Source organism: Drosophila nasuta, chromosome 3, assembly GCF_023558535.2.
Source record: "Drosophila nasuta strain 15112-1781.00 chromosome 3, ASM2355853v1, whole genome shotgun sequence".
NCBI lineage: Eukaryota > Metazoa > Arthropoda > Insecta > Diptera > Drosophilidae > Drosophila > Drosophila nasuta.
Genome location: NC_083457.1, coordinates 31399680 through 31421449, shown reverse-complemented (window position 1 = coordinate 31421449; position 21770 = coordinate 31399680). Strand labels below are relative to the sequence as shown.

General features: G+C 35.0%; 1 protein-coding gene across 1 annotated transcript; it reads right to left on the bottom strand.

Moving 5' to 3' along the window:
* Positions 1-7787: 7787 nt before the first annotated feature.
* Positions 7788-9434, bottom strand: LOC132789530 (fibroleukin-like). The gene is made up of 3 exons (XM_060797596.1): positions 9317-9434; positions 8063-9243; positions 7788-7993 (listed from the first exon to the last, which is right to left on the bottom strand). The coding sequence occupies exons 1-3, from the start codon at positions 9395-9397 to the stop codon at positions 7987-7989; spliced, it is 1269 nt and encodes a 422-aa protein (XP_060653579.1). The 5' UTR covers positions 9398-9434; the 3' UTR covers positions 7788-7986.
* Positions 9435-21770: the final 12336 nt, after the last annotated feature.

The window sequence follows — 21770 nt, the reverse complement described above, 5'->3', positions numbered from 1 at the left end:
AAAAATGTTTTACTGTTAAAAATGTTTTACTGTAAAAAATGTTTTACTGTTAAAAAAATAAAAGAGAACTGGGGGGAAAAAATGGATAAATCTGAACTTACTTTAAAAATTGATGCCAAGGCAATATTAATTAGTACTAAGTATGTTAGAGTTAGTACCAATAACGAGATAATAAATTTGTGCCCGCAGGACATGTATATAACAGACAAAAGGCGTCATCTCCGAGCTATAAAGAATATATTCTTTATCAGCGATATAGCCATGTCCGTCTGTCTGTATGAACACCTAGATTTCAAGACTATAAGAGATGGAGATATAATTTTTTTGTCGACAGCACTTGTTAGGTGTTATGTTTTATAACATTTTACTTGAAGCTAAATATAAAGTTTTGGATAGGCAATAAAAAATACTCTTATGGCAAATTACGCGTACTGCAGTGGGGTCTTAGCTGCGTCAGCTGACAATCTTGTATATTTTGACCTCTATAGTATATTTCGAATACTTTATCGATATACCATTTTTTTGTAATTTTGGGGCATATTATTTTATTGGAATTGGGTAGCGGGTATCTCACAGCCGAGTACACTCGATTGTTGTTTTCTTAATTGATTTTTTTGCAATTGGTAGAAAATAGTGAATCCATAAAGTGTTGTAAGTCTTCAATGAAATCGACCCTTGGTGTCATCCAAAGAGCAGCAATAAGTAATCGATTGCAATTGTACAAATCACTGTGATCGATAAGTAAACGATAATCGATAAACGATTTTAAAGTAAATTGAAAATGTAAGAGTCGAATGCCAATGACTTTTGCTTGTCGGCAAGCTTATAGCAAAAGCGTTGCCTGCTATTATTGTTATCATTATTAAATTTTGCTCTGCGTAGTGCTGATTATTAGGGCTTACACTCACACACACACACATGTGTGTGTGCACAATTACATTTTCATAAAGGATACGCATAAGCAGCTTATGCCTACGCATCAGTACGGGAAGCAGAAGCTGGATAATAGCAGCAGGAAAGGCAACGAACGCCACAGAGCAAAGGTATAGGAATTAGTTTGGGGACTGAGTTGAGGGGTTCATGATGTGGGTCGTATGGTGAGCTGGGAAGGAGAGCTTGAGGGGGAGGGGGAAACGGAGGATTGCGGTTTACTGGAAGTTCTTGTTACTCGTAAGCGTCTATTATGAAGCGAAAAGTAACGCTAATGAGTAAATCAAGTGCACATGTGTGGGCCGTTCAACTGGAATCCTTGAATGCTCGAATCCTTGAATCTCCCCTCTGGATGCCTTCCCCCCTCCCCCTTCCCCCCCCTCTCACACTAGAGAGCATTGCCTTTGAAGCTGCGCCAGTTGGCGTGTTGAAGCATAAATAAGCCGCGAACTACGCTCGCTTCTTGCCCCACTTGGCGCTGTTTTAATAGCTAAATTATGTAATCATGATGTGTGATACACACACAAAGACACACACACTCGCACACTTACACACACATACATATGTAGCCAGTGAGCAGTAGCTGTGCTTGCCACTGCGTTGCACGTTCGTGTTGCGGCATTTATGCAAATCCTGTGACGTCGCTTCGCTTCTTCGCACAAACTTTTACTTTGCCATCAGCCCCTATCTGTGGGCAGGGGCACGCCTACCGCACATCGCCCAACACCCACCCGCCCTCTGTCTGCCCCTTTTTAATTTGAAATTTTTCATAATGAGCAGTGGCGGCATGTGGCATGTGGGAGCAGCTGAGTTTGAAGTACGCAAAAAGCAAACGAGAAGGGGCACGAGCTGCTTGCTTTGACGTTGCCATAGTGTGAAGATTAAATTCTACTAATTAGAGACGTCGAGTGGAATGTTCGCGCTTTTGTATGTACAGCACCCCCCATCCCCATCCCTAGATCCCCTTTTAATGTTCCCTCTTCCCACTGGTAGGGAAAGAAAGAGAGCAAACAGAGTGAGAGTGGGAAAGAGGTGGTTTTTGGGTGGCGGGAAGTTTGTGTGGGCGCCTGATTGGGCAATGGCAAACAAAATGGCGTTGAACTCGTTGGTGCAGTCAAAGACCCCCAACAAATCGCAGTACCCCTTGCCCTCTCTCTTTGCCCGCACTCCACACTCCTTTCAGCCTTCACCACGTAATGCTTCAACGCTTTTATTGATATGTCGAGCGTAAAAAGTTCAAATCTGTAGAGCAAACAACAACAACAAAAAAAGCCAGAACACTACTTAGCACAAAGTGCGAGGGCTGCTTCAAAGTCTCTACGGTAAATCTTTATGATCTAAGAAACTATTCATTAAATAGAATCTTCTAAAATAAACAATCTTGGATTATATTTTTGTTATTTTTCTGAACAAAATATGAATATAGTGAACAAGTAATTTAAAAAAAAGGATGATATGTAATTCAATACGTTAAAATTGGTTGTTAATCTGGAATATTTTATTTACTGTATTTACTGTATAGTATTTTATGAATACAATATCATATCGATGTACTAAATATAGCTAATCTAATATATTTTTTTTGTAACTACATTTAAATATAATTTGCCAAATTTCAAATAATCATTTTCAAACCTTTTAAATATACATTTATTTATACATCTACTTTTATTTTATTTAAGTTACAAGCAGATTTGCACTATTGGCGAATTATTAAATGTACTAAAAATACACAAACATTGTGGTATAATTGATAAAGGCATCTTTGTAGAGTAATTCAACATTCGGAGCATCGTCATAATATCACTATATTTAAAGAGTTTTTTTTAGGGTATCAGCTAGCAGACAGATTCTTCAATTACAAATTTACATGAAAATCAAAGTTTTGTTTGCTTGGATTTTCATAAAAAAATATGTCGGCTTAAATAAAAGTCCGTTACTTTTTGTCGGTTGAATTTCGCGCCACAGAGCACAGAGGGAAATATGTGAGGGCAAGAGAGAGAAAGAGAGGGCAAGAGAGAGAGAGAGAGAGAGAGATAGAGAGGGGGAAAGAGGGAAAGGGAGAGATAGAGATGGAAAGAGTAAAAAAGGGAACACGTCAAGCGGTAAATGAATTTATTATTATTATTTCTGTGTTTGCTTAATTTTCGGTCGGTGTCATAAATGCGAAAATAATTAAAAATGGATTTCAGTTTTTTGCCACATGCCACACAGACAGACACAAATACACACGCATACACACACACACACACACACACACACACACACACACACACTGTTTGGACATGACAGGACAGTGCAACAGGAAAGATGAAGGTGGGGGGAGGTGGGAGGGGGATTACACTATAGAATGGAATGGCGGAAAAGTGGCAACTTTTTGGACACGAACTTGTTAAAACTTTGGCGCTGTGTTTTATATTTAATTTAATTAAAACTCACACTGAATAAGCCGCTGACATGTTTCATTCTCTCTACTTTCCTCAGATATGCCAGCCCAAAGATGTGAACTGCAGTATCACCAATATTTGACGTTATTTTGAATACTCTGCCACAACTAACATATTTATAGCTAATAGTTATAGCAAAGGGTTTTTTTGTTCTTGGTATTTAATGTTGGATTCATATAACTTGTAGATATACTAGTTTATTTTTTAAACTAGTAGATTGTTTATACTAAAGGTGTTTTACGAATTTTTAAACTTTGTGGTCTTGAGCTAAGAGAGAGCTAAGTCACAAATTATTGACATATTTCGAAAGCAATATGTTGAAGAAATATTTTAACTATAATATTTAGTATTTTTACTATAATAATATACACAAATTTAACGTTTATGGTGTGGGTATTTCCAAGTCAAGCGGCTCCCATTTTATGCAATCGCATTATAAGAAAGATTGAATGAACAAAAACAAAAAAAGAACATTCGCATTTAATTAGCTAACGACTTTAAACGGATTGTCAGCGAGAAACTGTAGGGGATGTTGGATGGGAGAGGGGATGGTTTCTTGGTTGCTAAATCAATTATACAATAAAACGGTTGACAAATTGCCCACAAAGCAGTGACGGTGAGAGGGGACAACGGGGCAAGGAGGCAACTGGCAACTGGCAACTGAGGATGGGCAAGCGAGTTAACTCTCATGTAGTCGAGTGAAGTTGTCAGGAGGCAAAATGCGTTTTTAATTTTTCAACAACTGGCTCAGCTTGTGGTTGCCACTTGGAGACGTGAGATGGGGCAGGTTACCATATACATATGTAGTATATCAGCTGCTGCTCAGGCAAAGTGGCATTCACTTTGATGTTTCACTTCAACCAACTGCCTCTCTTCTGTTGCGCCAAATGATTCTCATTGAAATTTTATTTTTCATCTGGCTGTGGATAAAGTTCACAGGCTGCATCATAAAATGTAATGACAGCCTCCTTGCTCCCTCGCTCGCTCGATAATGACGAACGCGAATGATGATGCTGCTTGAGTATCAGAGAGTGATGCAACTGCGGCAGCAAGCAGTAGAGAAAGTAGCTAAAGAAGTCGAGAATAACATAAAAGAAAGCTACAGTCTAGAGTGGTTGACTGTGATATACTCGTTACACTGAAAAGAAAAAGTTTTAAAACCCAAAATCTCGTCTGGGTCGCGGCATTTGTAATTAATATGATATAGTTAAACGTTTTGTTTCTATTTTGACATACATGTTCAAACAATCGAAACAATTTTAAGCACCCCTGCTTTAAAGGTGTATTTACGTAAGACGATTTTGGTAGGTATCCTATGTCTTGTTCCTGCCTCTACGCTACCTCCTCACCAATTGTCAGCCATATCAGTTAGGCCGTTCTTGAGTTGTAAACAGTGTAACTAACACAACTTCATTTTATATATAATACTTCATTGTATATATAGATTAGACAGCATAATATACATAGATGAGGCTTCTTCGTCCTAAAGATCTCCCCATCCAATCACCAGCTCAATTGGATCGACGAGAAGCATAAAATCGAATAGCCCCAATAATTAAGTATGCTTTTTTTCATGATCATATTTACGAATCGCACCAAAATGTTTTATATGTTAGCTCGCTTTGGCCATCTCTCTTTTATACTGATGATTTCAGTCTCCGTCTATATCAATGCTTGGCGTGGCAAAAATTTGAAACAAACTTGATCTGCGTGCAAACATAACAAATGCTGTCGAAAAAAAATTATAGCTCTATCTCTTATAGTCTTTGAGATCCAGTATTTCATACGGACAGATGGACAGACACACAGACACACAGACGGACAGACGGACATGGCTATATCGTCTCGGTTGTTGACGCTGATCAAGAATATATATACTTTATTGGGTCGGAGATGTCTCCTTCTACCTGTTACATACATTTCCTGCCGGCACAAAGTTATAATACCCTATAACAAGAAAAAAAGTTCAATAATCGCGATAAGTAGTCCCACATCTTTGATAAGAGCGTGTTTTTTCAAGTACTTGATTGCAGAACGAATGTATTTTGTTTTACGTATTGATTTTTTTCCAATATGAATATAGTTATGAGGCTCGATTGATTTTATAAAGTACAATTACACAATTACTCTTAAACACTTCAGAAAATATAATATAAACAATCAACATAAACTGTGTTACAATTCATGTTATTTAAATACATCCATTATAGAATCTACTTTATAATTGGTTATTTATTTAATAAATATATATAATCGTTTATCATAGTCATTTATAAAGTGTTATATTTGCGAGTAAATCCGACAACTTTGTCCACCTTGTGTGCATAGTTCAATCACTATCTCATAAGGCAACCGCAAGGTATGCAGGCTATATTCGAGGTGTAGGTGTGCTGCATGCGGTGCAGCAGCATCTTCAAAGGTTGTGGCACCCTCAAGTGTACTTTGATACCGACTGTTTTCCGCACTCTCGGCTCCAGCGGCGAGCATTCAACGTGTTTCCTCCCACGGCAGTAAGAGGAAGCAATTATGAGAGCAGGCAGCACATTCAACTCGAGCTCCAGCATCAGCCCACAAAATGCAGTGTTTCCAGCTGCCCTGTTTTTAGCCAATCTCAATCCCTCGCCCCTTTTTGCCAGTTGCAGCTACTTTTTGCCACAAAAGCGTCACAGCGCGTGTTGCTCATAAGATAAAGATAATAGAAAAGTTGAATTTATAGCAAAACACTTTTTCAATCATGCAACCAAAACGTGTGCCACGAACCCTCAACTCTGCTCCAAGTCTATCCACACTGTGTTCATGCTAGGGAAAAAAGACTCTGCTAGGATATGGATCCTTCTTCTTCTTCTTCTGCTTGCAGTCGACGTCAAATCATTTCCGCAACACTTGCTTATACACATTGTTGTTGTTGTTGTTGTTATTGCTGTTACTCACGTTCACGTTGTTTTGTTTCTGAATAACGTCAAAGTTAATGGCTGCTGACACTTGAGCACCATTAATACAACGACTGCTGAATACTCTGCTTCACTTGATTTGCTCTCGTTTTTAAAAAGATTCAAACGTATTTCTAAATAATGTTTTCTAAATGTTTTTATCTCAACAATTTTCCATTTATTTTTTATTTTTTATTCTTATCAACAAAAATTCCCATTACGAAAAATATCTACATATAAAAGTAATACAATAAAATAAGAAATGTCATCTTAGAGTTAATTGATTGTTGATTATAGAATATTTTAGAGTTACATTACTTTGCTTTAACTTTCGGTTAGAGTATGCCAAAGTAACTTTTGGCTGTGCATAAAACATCTGCCTGCGAATATTTTCTCTCTGTCTCTCTCTTTCTCTCTGCCTCACACGCTCAGTCCACCACCCAAATGTATCTGGCAGATAAACTCGACTTGACTCGAGAGACAGAGAGTAGAGTAGACCTCCAGGGCGATCTAACTGACTATTCATGCGTCTCAAATTTTGCAATACAATCCTCCCCCTCCAAAAAGGAAATGTATAAAAGGCAAAAAGAAAAAAATACTATATAAAAGATGATGAAAAGCGCCGCACATTACACTTTACGTTGAGGCTTGGGCAAACAAGTTGTTCCCCTTTTTTTTTTTTTTGCTATTTTATCTCTTCACCAGATTCAAGGGGACACCGCACTGTATATGTCTCTTTCCCACCATCCTCCTGCGTCGTGGCACACAAATTGATAAGAAACTTTAAAGAATATTTAGCGAACTTTCAGTTATTGCTGCTGAGTAACAAATGTTATTTTCAATTTATATATTAGTGTCATTGCGTCATGGAATTGAAGTCAACAATATTTATATTTAATTTTGATTAAATATAAAAAAGGAGTAAAAGAAAAACATAGTTGAATGTGTACATTGAAATGATATCTTCAGGATAATCGTAAGTCTGTTCGGAGAGTGGTAATATGTATAAAGTTTACAACAAAAATTACTTTAAAATGGTCAAGTGGAGTATTAGATACAGAATTTGCAGATATACTGAACTGATATAATGTGGAACTGAAAAATACACCTAAATCGGCTCTAAGCATTTAATCTGCGTTAATATAAATGCAATAGAATTTTGCATTAATGATAAGAGATAGGCTCTCTCAAAATTGTCTTATGATATTCTCTGAGCGAGAGACTTCATGATAATGAAATTTAATGGAAACTTAATTGAATTGATTAAAAGCTGCTACATCAACGCGTTTACTTTAATTTAATATTGAAGGTTCGATTGAAATAATATAAATGGGATAATCGTAGGTTTACTTACTTTTAAGTATTTGCAGTTTTATTGAAAGCATCTAGATACTTACAATTTGCTACATCAAATCATAAAATACAATAACAACTGATCAATTTAAATTATAAAAATAAATCGCTGCATTAAATAGTCGATAGTTTTTTTTATTCAGAACGCAATTTCTTAATGCACCAATTATATATTATATAAATGATTACATTATTTAGTAAAATATCGGAATTTCGGCTCTTCAGTTGCTCACTTCTTCATCGCTTCTTTTGGGGCGAATTAGCATCTTTGCTTCTTTCAATGGATTTCGTCGGTACCAATTTAGATCTGGCCCATATGGTGCATTTTAATTACTGAATAAGGAAAAACGAAAATCAATAATTATGTGTATTCCATCGAAAATAACAATCTGCAATATTTACCAATTATAACAATACGTGTACCACCAGCCACTTTTGTAATGAAGTGCGCAATTACCATTCTGAATGTTGTGGTCGCGATCGAATGTTGTGAATTTCATGTTTTCGCCGTTTCTCATCGCATCCTCATTAATAGTACCACTGAATTTACCCAAACTCAGTTTAAATCCACTGTCTTCGTCAGCTATTTTGAAGTCGTCATATCGAGCGTTGAAGGTACTTCCACTCACAGCAACCAAATGAATATAAAGTTCGTGACGCTGCAAACTCGTGATACGATGTATTTTCTCTAGTCCGAGGAAGAAATCGCTGCTATAAGAACCGAAACCTTTGCGATACGTTGCCCAATCCCTATTGAAATCCTCATTTCCCCCAACTCGTTGTTGTATTACAATCCATCCAGGTCCAGCTAACTGACTATCGCATAAAACATCAAAGAAACCAACTCCAGAAACATTAAGTTGATGAACATCTGAATCTCCAAATGGGATGCAAGATGTGGGACTTAACTTATTAAGTTCAGATTGACATAACTGATTTTCTTTCACTTTATCTATTAGCTTAGCTTCACTCTCTTTTAATTGCAATTCAATTTTTTTCTGTTGTTCTCTGATGTTTTCTGATGTCCGATTTAATGTATCAATTGCAGATTGGCATAACTGAATGTCTTTATCTTGACTTATTAATTTAGTTTTACTCTTCTCTAATTGCACTTCAAGTGTTTTCTGATGCTCAGTATTATTTTGAATATTCTCACTAAATCTTTTTATATTTTCATCTTTTTCAATTAAGCCAGAATTAAGGTTTTTAAATTGAAGTTCGCCATTTTCTAAGTTAGTTGTTTTATCAGCTAATCCTCCTTTTAATTTCACAATAATATTTTGTTGCGAATTAATCTCAGATTCTAATTTCTCAACTTTATTTTTACTCAATTGCAAATCGCTTTCCCCTTTAAGTACTTTGTTTTTATACTCATCTAATAGAGCTGCCTCCTTCATGAGATTTTCATGAATTCTCACAATTTCATGATACTTTTCCATAAGATCAGAATTTAATTCATTTAACTTATTTGCCTTAATTTCACTGTCTTCTAACTGTTGTCTAAAATAATCAAGCAACGGTTTCACAGTTTCATAGGTCTGACTGCAGCAGTTTTCTGCCATTTGCCCGTCCGATTCATTCGTCTGATAAGAAGAAACAACAGGTAAACATTCTTAGCACGCACTGTATTACACTGCTTTATGTAATTGTTCTCACCTCTTCGAAGGCAGCTGCTGCCACCAAGAATATTTGAAGTATTATTAAGAAAACAGTTGCGTTGATTTCTATTTTGCACATTTTGAATGTTTCGACTGAATGCCAGCAAGAATAATTTGCAACTAAAAGTTGAATTTAAATCGAAGAATTCAACTCCGAGTTGCTGTTTTGTTTTTGAGCTTTCAACGGATGTGGGTTCAGCTCAAAAATTTGTAGCGGAAGTGAAGGCGATAGCAAATGGTGTCAATGTCGAGAGAATGTCAACTTTCTGACGCATGTCTGAGAGAGGATTCTTGTTAATGAAATTATAAGTGATGACAGTTTTTGAGTAATTTATTTAGCCGAATTTTGATTATAATTAAAATTAGAAAACTATGTAGTGCAAAATTGTAATGTAATATACATATACATATATAAATATAAATACATATACAGTATGCATCACAGGGACATTATATTGAAGTCAGGATTAAGGAGTCAAAATATTGATGATTTCACATAGACCTAACGTTTCATGATCAGCTCTCTCTCTTTCTCTCTCTCTATCTCTCTCGCTCTATATGTCTCTCTGTCTCTCTTCTATGTCACCGTTTTCAATCAGTGAGAGTGATTCTATGGCTTATCTCCGCAATGCTGATGCTGATGCGTTCGAAATGCTTTTAGTATTCTGCCAATTCTGCTCGACTGGGTATCTTGTAGTCGAGCAATCGTTCTGTTTTGATTTATTTCGAAGTATTTGTCCAGTTAATACATTTATATAATTGATCCTAAGTCTTTCACACATCATGCCTGCACGTGTTTCTCTCTTCACTCTCAGTTGCTTATCATCGCATTGCTGGCCTTTGCTTCAAAACTGCCGAGCAGCTTGGCAACAATTGTCAGAATGACGTCTTTTTGGGAGAACGCTTCAGCAAAATCATAATTCACTGACCTGCACCAATTCGAAATTTTAAGCACACAAAATATATTCAATATATATTCTGAATCGTCATCAACACTGTTAAGTTTTGACAGATTCGTTCATTTGTTATTCTGCATTACCACATACATAGATTCACAGAACCTTCTCAATAAGTTTTTGTCTAAATATATGAATGCAACTAAAATTAACATGTCGAGAGAGCTCGACTATGAGATACCCGTTACCCATTTTCACAAGAACCATATTCTACTATTCAATACATTTTACAAATATACCACAGAGATATTAAAATATACAAAGGGCTATGTTTAATATATTCATAAAGTACTACATTCAAAATCTACGATATAAAACAAAATATATCAGATATTTTGCCCAAGTACTTGTCATAGAACTAACGATTCATAATTTAGGATTTTCTTAACGCAATAATTTGAAACAAAGTTGATTAGTGTAAAGCTCTGCTGCTTAGCTCAGAGGTCTGAGCATTTTCAAAGCTTAGCGAATGCAGATGAGTTCAACGAGAGCGAATATTTGTTTACCAAGATTTTTGATAGGGAGAAATAATCTTGTTATAATATTTTTTTTTTCAGAAAAAAAAAAATTAAAAGATCTTAAAATTGAACAAAGACATTTTAAATATAGATCAAACAATTCTAAATTTAGATAGTTTAAAATAAATCAACAAAAAATTAGATTGAGCTAACAGCAATAACACCAGAGTTTTCGTTTTAATTCTAAAGTATGGGGTTCCAACATTTTAGGAAACAAAAATAAAATTATGTTTTTTAATCTAGAAAAAAAAAACATTCTTAAATCAAAATTTTATTTCTAAAATAAGCAAATTTAGCATAAAAATCTTGACGTATGATTTCAGGTCTAAAAATCTTATTTCAAGATTGTTCATTTATTTCTAGTTTGACCTAATCAACGAATCAATTGAAATAAAATACGCTCCTTCATAAATCATATGTTAATTGAATTCATGTTTTTGCTGTCTCTCATCGCATACTCAAAATTTCCATTCCATTTACTTTAACTCAGTGCGTTTCTATCGTCTTGCCAACAAAATTAACTTTTCAATTGCATGATACTTTTCTATAATATTCGAACTGAAATCAAAATCTTTTTTTCGTTTAGTTTACTTTGACGTAACTAATTTAGGATTTGTTGAATGTAATCGAACATTGGTAGATCAAGCCTTATGTAATTATAATCACCTCTACTTCAGTAGTTGTGACCATCAATAATATTTTAAATAATATCAGAAACAACACTGGGTTTCTTTTTATTCTGCCCTCAAGCAAGAGGAATATGAAATAAAAGTTTAATTTAAATCAACAAAAAGTTTAGTTAAGTTAATCAAATGAATGTCAAGTTTGAACCTTAAATCAATATCGAAAATCAACCACATATCTAATTTTTTTTTTTATTGTAAACAATCTAAATTTAAGATTGTTTGATCTGGATTTAAGATTTTCATATATACGAAACAACTAGAGAAAAACAGAGATCAATGACTACACGTCACAATGATTTACGGCATCTCTACTAACTGAGCTAAAACAACATCACAAGAAATAAGGTTCTAATATAATATTAAAGGCATTTTAAGAAACCAGGACAAAATTTTTTTTGTCTAAGATTGAAAAGTTTTTTATTCAAGACTTGCAATATTATTTTCAATCTAGAATGAAACAATATTGTATTATTAAATGTTTTTCAACTTGAAATTTTGCATACAAATTTTGATAGTTTCAATATTATTTCAAGATGGTTTTGTTTAAGATCGAAAAATTCTTAAATTTTTGTGTTTTTTCGAATTTTTATTATTTAACTTATGTACAAAACATAAGAAATGAATCTAAGTAGTCTCATTAAGAAATATAAAAAAAAACAAAATCTACTAGTATGTCTTCAGTTATGCTCATTTTGAACATTTCAACAAAAGTTTATTTTTTAATACTTGGTCCTAAGACTCTTATTTCTAATTAATATATTTATGCTATTTGCTTTTAATCAAATTTTGTTGATTCTAGAATCGTAGAGTCGGCTATCGACCACAAATTGGAAAAATTGGAAATTTTAAGAGAATCATTAAAGTAGTTTTTTGCTTTTTCGAGAGGTAAGAATACAGACTCCTATACTCGGTGAATTGAATATGAAATGAGTTTTTGGTAGGATTTAGGGAAACTGAAAAGAGAAAGAGAGAAGGATAGAAAGAGAGAGGGGGTGTTGTTATTAACGAAGGGATTAGTCAGGCAATTTGTTTACTTAGAACAAACAGTGCGCGACAGAATCGTCTAATCGTCTAAAAGCCCCTGAGGAAAACCATCTCTACACATACATACATACGTATGTACTCAACGTGCAACATTTGCCACGAACTTGCGCCTCCCTCAGCTTTATTTTGGGTTTCTTGTGGCGTCGTCGTCGTCTTGGTGGCGTCGTCAAAGTGCCAAAGTTTTTCATTGTAATAAATATTTTAATTTTGAACTTGAGCAATTAACCCAAGAAACGCATGTGAAGATTGTGCCACACACACACACACACGCACAATTGAGTGGAGATGTGAAAAGTGGAAGTGCAAATGTAATGGTAAGGGAGTTGGCTGTGCTTATGCTGTCATGGCAATTGAACGACTCCTCAAGCAGGAGGCGGGTCAACCACATGTACAAGAGACTTACCCTCACCCCATTCCCTCCCCCACACTCTCCGAGCATTATGAACTTAAGCTGTTGCCCCAACCCACAAACTTCAACCTTCAACAACAACAGCAATAACATTAAGATCCTTAGCCAGACTTCTCAGTCGAATTGCTCTTTCGGTTCTGTTTATAAACTTTTGTCTTTTGCATTATTCAACGGAAAAGTTAACTGTTTGTTCTAACAATTTAAATAAAAACTAGAGCAGAAGTTTTGCAAGAAGTATACTGATGCAAATGAGAAAATATGTCTAAAATAAATCAAATATTTTAGTTTTTATTGCACATTTTTATTGACAATTACCAAACGCATCTGCATTCAAATATGTCCCATTGTCGATGTTATTATGTTTTTAAACAATTATTCAATTGTCAAAAGATGTTAAATTTTATTGTCATTGTAATGTTTTTCAATAAGAAAACGCAGTTTAGATAAATGTTTATAATTTATCGAACATATTTCAATCAATCAATATAAATATGAAATATAATGCAACAAAGCTTTGTAGGCTACAATCACATATCACTTATAAGTTGCGAATCTATTTTTTATATGACTATGCCCGCTTCTTAAAAGGAAGAAGGGTATTATAATTTTGGGTCTGCAAATATAAGTATGTTAACAGGCAGAAGGAGTTATCTCCGATTCTATGAAGTTTATGCTTCACCAGCGATATAACCGTGTCCGTCTGAACACCTAGAATTTAGAGACTATAAGAAACTGAGCTATAATTTCTTTCCAAAGCACTTTAAATCCTTGCACGCAGATCAAGTTTGTTTCAAAACGAAAAATATCGAATTACAAGTGTAAATTAAAACTAAAAAAAGTTAGTATAGACAATAATTACTATATTATTTATAATTTGATGGTAATCGGATAAAAATTGTAAAAAAACAAGTAAGAAAGCTACAGTCGAGTGTGCTCGACTGTGAGATACCCGCTACCCAGTTTTAATAAAGGCAAAATATTGCGGTATCATTTTCAAACTATACCGAATATACTGCAAAAATACTAAAAATATACCAATAGGTATATTTGGTATATCGATATAGTACACCATTCAAAATATACCATAGACGGCACAATGTGCCAGATTGTCGGCCAAAGCAACTCAGACCCCTAGTAAGTAGGCGTTTTTGCCCATACAAAAGTATTTCTTTAATAACTTCCACAATTTTTATCTGATCGCAACCAAATCATAAATACTATAGTAATTATAGTATGTTTCAAAATTCGTAACTCTAGCTTAAAAATTACGCTTGTTATTCGATTTTTTTGATTTGCGGGGGCGGAAGTGGGCGTGGCAAAAATTTGAAACAAACTTGATCTGCGTGCAAACATAACAAATGCTGTCGAAAAAAATTATAGCTCTATCTCTTATAGTCTCTGAGATCCAGTGTTTCATACGGACAGACGGACAGACGGACAGACACACAGACGGACAGACGGACATGGCTATATCGTCTCGGCTGTTGACGCTGATCAAGAATATATATACTTTATAGGGTCGGAGATGCCTCCTTCTACCTGTTACATACATTTCCTGCCGGCACAAAGTTATAATACCCTTCTACCCTATGGGTAGCGGGTATAAAAAAAAATTAAAATATCAGATTGCAATCGTGTCTTAACTGATTTGACTGACAATCTGGTACATTTTTATCTCTGTAGTATCTGTAGTATCTAGAATGTAGAATTCCATCGATATACCAAATATGGCCTTTGCTATATTTTCAGTACTTTTGAGGTATACTGTTTGTTATATTTTAAGAATAATACCGCACTTATTTGCTTTTATATAAAATGTGTGGCGGGTATCTCATTTCCTATTTGTTTTTTATTGATTTTTACTCAAAAAAAATTTTAATATAATAATTCCATTATTGGTGATGAAAATCATAAAAGCAAAATGTTTTTCGGACCTTGCTTTACATCCAAACATCTCTATGCCAGCTATATGTTATATAGTATTTGGATTCGCGGAATTTATTTGTAACTAGAAATGTTTGTTGCTTTCTTCGCTGATTCGTTTTTATGCGTGAACTTGTTTATGTGTTTTTGCCATCTCATTCAGGTAAGTTGCGACTTTATCCCCGATATACTCGTTATTTAACCCGTTCGGAGTGTTCCATCAGCTGGAAACGCGCATGCACAAAGACCTTAATTATAAAAGTCAACAATGGGCAAGGGGAACGAGAACGGGTTGTTGAGTTACCACCGACTTTGTTTTATTGTCATCAACTGAATGAAAATCCGCTCGCAGTCGGAGTCGTTTGCCCAAAAGTAAAACTCGCATGTAATTAAAATCAAATCCTTTTTTTACGACTGTATTTATTTATTTTTTCCTTCGCTCTTTTACGCTTATTTTGTTGAATGCGCCGCGAACCTGCACAAATTAAACAAACCTAAATGGAAAAAAAGATATTGTGAAAAAAAGAAACACACAAGGACAATCAAAAATTGTGATAAATTTTTATATCAATTTTTTCGTTTCGCTGTACAATTTTCCAGTTCTCATTCGGTCAACAATAAAAGCGAAATGGCAGTTGGGGAAAAATCAACGGAAAAAGGGTTCACAACAGTAAATGAAAACTGGGCGAGACCCGTGCGGCTTAAAGGCTTAACAGCTGATTTATTTCAATACGAGTAGAACAAACAATACTTTAATATTCGGACCGAAAAAGAAAAGAATAAATAAAATAATATGTTACACTATACTAATGTGGAGTTTCTTTATAGATTATACAATCAGATTTGTTTTTTATTTGTTTGCTAATGTAAATTTTGGGAAAAGTTCAAGTGTGAATGATGCAACCACCCAAAAACAAAAAAAAAAAGTTAGCATAGATCTAACTCCAGAGCTTGCCAGTTAACCATTTTAATTATTGTCCACTTTTATTGCAGTCCGCGATTGCAGATAAAGTCGACTAACGTCGCTCGTCGCCCATTTTATCTGTCAATGTCAATATCAACACAGTCACAGTCTTGCCCCAGAGCTGAGCCCCTGGTCCATATAATTCCCCTCTCTCTCTCTCTCTAGCTCTTTCCATTGCGATTCCCATTCCCATTTCCACTCTCGTTCTCATTCTCATGCTGCTGGCCATGTCATCGGCATCAGCTGGCGATTAACTTTGCAAAGGCAAAGGCAAAGGCAACCCTTTTATCGCGCCAACGGCGATATGCTAATGATGGCCATGGCCATGCCCACTCAGCCCACAATTTGATGGGCCGCGGGCAGCGTTGTACACTTTTTTGCGTGTTTTATTATTTCCCCACAACTCGTTGTAGCATTTACCATTTGCCTTTGCTGTTGCTGCTGCTTTTATTATTTTCAAGTTTAATTAACTTTTCTCTTGTTTTCGGCTCACATAAATTTTCAACTCTTTGCTGCCCTTTGCCAGTGGGCACAAGCCGAGTGGCAGCAGCGAGAGATGGCGAAGGAGCAGGTAGCACAGGATCTGTTTGGCTCGAAATTTGATACGTTGCTGTTGTCATAAGCCTTGGGAGATGGATGTGCCCCAGCTGAAACTTTTGCTGAATTAACTCGACCAATTCCAAACTCATCTACTCAGCATTTCCTCTCTCTCTCTATCTCTCTCTCTCTCTCTCCCGCTCTCTCATCCTCTTTTTCCAGAATCTACATCCACAAGAGGACAAACTATCCCTTTTAAAGAACTACCAATATATACGCATTCGGCTTAGTGTGGCACAACTAACAGATACCCTGTTAATTTTCGAAAAATGTACAACAACAGAAATGGTTTGTCGAGTTTTTACAGGGTATATGCGTGTGAGTAGCTGGATGAGAGGCATATGCACAGGAAATGTTGTTAGTATTTTAAAGGGTGTTTTACATTTATTGTATTAACAGCGTAAAATACTATGATATCAGAGATGCAAAAGTAATAATTACAGCTTGCAATTCTTTAATGAATTTGTTCACTTATCAAAAATTCTTCCAGCACTCCCCGCCTTTGATAATTCTATAACTAAAGGGTGTATAGCTGATGAAAGGTGAAAAGTTATGTGAACTTTGTCTTCTTAACTAATCAACAATTAATGTAGTACTAAAAGTTGAAATTTTACGGTCAAAACTCCCGCTTGTGGTAATTTTTCAATTGCAGGGTATACAAAGAGCACTTGGCTTGTGGTCGACAAGTGCTTACGTAATTTCGCACTCTTAATGTGCTGGATATGAGTACACATAATAATCGTAATAACAATGCCAGCACATCCACATCTTATAAATGCGAAACTTTGCAGATCTCACCGCCCCTCGACCGCCCCTCGCTCCACTGTGTCTCTGTTTTGAACTCACTCTGCGATAGCTGCCAGTTCATCTGTCAATTAGACTTTAATGTATTGCGATTGTACTCGAAGTTATACGCAATTACGTTAGAACTTCAAGGCAGAGGGAGGAGTCTGAGCAGCCGAAAGGCAAATGAACACATTTATTGAGTGACAGACAGCAAAGCATTACACATTTTGCCATACTAAATAAAAAATAATAACAATTTTCCGCTTGGCAACTTGATGAACGCAAGTAAAACAAAGAAACTGCAGAAAAAGAGATGAGATAATCCTAAATCAAAGTCGAACTTTTTTGAATAGGTAAGAAATTAAAGATTATATGAAATATATATACTTTTTTTTTGTAAATCTTAGATCATTTTGGGCCTTACGATCATGTAAATTTCAGCAATCGATAAGATCAACCGAGGCGCTCGCAGTTCTTACACTGTTTTGGTTCTTTTTTGATAAAGTTGAATTTATGGTTTTTACCCTCGAGCTGTCTGGCTTCAATCCACATCACGCTCCCCATCCCGCGTCCCTCGCTGTCGTTGATTGGTGCGACTTTGCAGTGATCTTGCGAAGCTTGTCAGTTGCTCTTGAGATTTATGTCTGCAGCAATGTTCGAAATCGAGCTAACAAACAAGTATTGTCTACAACTCCAGCAAACACACCGAGATATTTACATATATATCTCTTTTTGATTATTTATTTATTTATGTTGTGCTCGGTGCTCTGGGCGCTCAAGCTGGGGTTTTCATTTTGGGCAAAGTGTCAGTGCTGAGATTTATTCATGCTCCAAGAGAAAAAAAAAAACGAATTTGATGCCACGAGCTTAAACATTTGAAATGAGTTTGCTAAAGAATCCAACAAATGTTAGATAGTCTACAAAATGTATCTACTTATTGATGTAGACGCAGAGAGAAAAGCAGATATTCAAAAATCATGAATCAAAATACAGAACATTTGAACGTTTTGGGAACTTAAAGCAGAGAATTTTCAAACTTCAAAATAAAACACAAAACAATTATTTTCTTTCATTTTAAGCAAACAAGATTTTGTAAACTTTTGGATTCTGGAAATAAGAATTAAATCCTTAAATTCAGGAATGGATTATGTAGAATTACAGCAAAGTTTAAATTTTAAATTTCTTGCTTAAATTTTGATATCGTTTTATCTTGATTATAGATTTCTTATCTTGATTTTAACATTTTTTTTCTTTTGTGTACGTTTTATATATTAGAGCTAATTTGTTATTGATACAAATAACAACACAGACCTTAAAATGTAATATCGTATACGACATTAATTTTAGATCTTAACTACGTCTTTAAAAAAATAATGAGAAATTAAAAAAATCGGGATAGAAAAAAATTTGAAGATTTAATCGATCTTAAAAAAAAACAATCTTAAATCAATTTTTCGTTTAAGTCAATTTAAAAAAAATATATCATAAATAACATACACAAATGTGTACAAAAATATATGTACACACATATATATAATATAAAAGTATCTGCACTCCTTTTTTTTTAGGTTTGTTTTATTTTAAACAATCTAAATTTAGGATTGTTGGATGTTGTTATAAGATTTTGCCTTATTGGTTCAACTTAAAGATTTTTCCATTCTTAAAACAAGATTATAATTTTGAATTTCAAGATTGAGTAATGAGATATTTTAATGATTTTCAATTTTGATTTAAGAATCTTCTTGGTTTAATTTTGACATACAAACAATATCGATTCAAGATTTTATTCTTTCGGTGTACAAGAATTTAGCATATAAGACGAACATGTTGAAGAAAAAAGTTCATATTTGATTATTTAAATGATATAAATATAATATAATAATAATATTCTACTATATATGCCAGCATTTAATGACGCATGCAGCAAATTTTGGTTTACTGTTGAAATCATAGAATGACACCTTTGAAAGATATCTCGATGGATCGACATCCTGGCAGGTCACTCAAAGATCGAATCATAGATATTGGTTTGTGCGTTTGATTTAACTTGCCACTCGCAGCTCCCTTTCTCTTTCTCTCTCTATCTCTCTCTCTCTCTATATGTTTATCCATTTTCTTGAATGTTATTTTCCTTTACTCTTTCATTTCTTAATTCTTGGGGTCGTTTGATCAATCTTGATGGCAAAGGCTGCTGTGTGACAGGCAGCAACCTGGCAACTTGGGCTGATGGCAAGCAGCAACCTGAAGCGAGATCCACACACATACATAAATACACGAACACACACACACACACACACTCATACACTCAGCTGTCTGCCTGTGTTGAAGGTGCGGCCGAAATCTGCTGTGTTTGTTGTTGTCGTTGCCTTTATATTCGATCTAACTTCGTGTTGGTTTCTTTTGTGGGTCTTTCGTATGGTTGTTGTTGTGTGTGTGTGTGTTTTTTTTTGTTCGTTTCTTTTATTCCTTTTTTGCTACATTTGGTTGTTATTGTTGTTGTCGTCGCTTGGCTGTGGTTAGCGCGTTGGCTTCAGACAACAATTTTGACCTGGTCTCAATCTTCTTGCTGTTGTTGTAATGGATACAGTCGTTGATTGCAGTCGCTGTTTCTGTTGTTGTTGCTGTTGTTGTTGTTGACTTTTTCATGCAATTTAAGTCTTATTTATGGTTCTTGTTGATGTGATCGTGTTGATGGTCGGCTCTTCGTTTCTCTCTTCTTCTTTCGCTCTTTACCACTTTTTTTTTTGCTTTTCCTGTCTTCAGTTGGATTTGTTGATGTCTTATATGTACATACCTGAATGTACATACATTGATGTACATATGTATGTATGTGTTGTATTCACAATATAATCCTAAACAATCCTATAATCAAGGCGAAATAACTTTAAGTGATAAAATTTTCGATTTCTTTGGATATATTTAATGTTGATTTAGATTTCGATTATTTTGTTTTGTCGTGCAGAAGTAAAATTTGAAAACTGAGTATTGATTATTTAGAAAAGACAGTTCGGCACTCTGAGTGTGACTCCCAAAAGTGAAGTGCAATCAATTCTATGAGCTCCACTTTAGCACTAAAAAACAATAAGAATAACAACAAAATAGTAAAACAGATTTGATTCAAAGTAAACAACAGCGATATGAATATATGAGATCATGTTTGATGGTAATTATGCTCATGTCTATGTCAGACACACAGCTTAGCTATACCCTGTAATTATGTGAAGTTGGAGCCACACAAATAATAATGAATAATACAAAAAATATATGCTGCACTTTTACAGGATATGTGCATGTTCACGATATAAGTATTAACAAAGTTGATGTTCATATATAACATAATTTTTCTATTTATTCTGCACGTTCCAGTCATCAAAACAGTTTTTATCTCGAGAGTCATACAATTTGATGGCTATAGGCAAATGTGCTTGACTTTGAAATACCCGCCACATATATAAATAAACTTTTTTCATAGTATCGATCAATATTCAGGGGGCTCTGAAAATATTATGCTGAGGATCAGCAAAGTATCAAGCGCATGTATTGATAATATCCGTTAATGGTGTGGCGAACGGGTATGCAAAGAGTCGAGCAACACATTGAGCTGCAAATAGAACGCTGTCAAACTAGTTGGTAGACCTAGGTTAGTTCTTAAACTTTATCACAATCTGAGCCATGTTCCCAGACCTGTTTCTTGGCCTGACTTAGATTCGTTTCATGTTTATGGTGCTTGAGCCAGCAAAGCCAAAGCCAAAGTGGTTGGGCCTGCCAAACAACAAAGAGTCTGTCCAAATATATATATGTATATATATTTGTGTATATACATATGTATGTGTATATAGTACTCACTATATACTCATTGTCCGCGTGTTGTTTACGAACAAGAAGTTTTGCGGCAATGGATGTGGTTTGTGGTTTAGCTGCTTTTATGGAGACAACAACAACAGCAAAACCAAAAACTAAATCAAAAACAATAACAGCTGCTAGACTAGCACATACCCATTAATTGGTATTGTTTAAGTGACGATTCGCAGGCAGAAATGTCGTGCGTTGAATTAACCCCATTACAGGGTATTTCAATGAAATGATATTTTTTAGGCAAAAGCAAATAGAGAAGTAGAGAAAGAAGTTACAGTCGGGTGTGATGAACTGTGAAATACTCGTTACACATTTTAATATACCGCAAATAATACTAAAGTTGTATATTGATATTCGAAATGTACCATAGCGATGAAAATATATTTTTATATACCAGCCAAGGTTGCCTTGGAGCCGTAGTAAGTAGGCTTATTTGTTCATACAAAAGTTATTCTTGTATAACTTCTACAATTTTCATCCGATCGCAACAAAATTTTCAGGAATTATGAAAATTAAAGTTCTAAAGGTATTCGATATTTATCGTGGGCGTCGCAAATATTTTGAAACAATCTGAGATATAGGTTTTCATACGGACAGACAGACAGACAGACTGATCTGGTTACATCGTGTCGTCTGTTAACCCTGATCAATATACTTTATAGGATCGGAGTCGACTCCTTTAACCTGTTGCATACATTTCCTGAAGGCACAAAG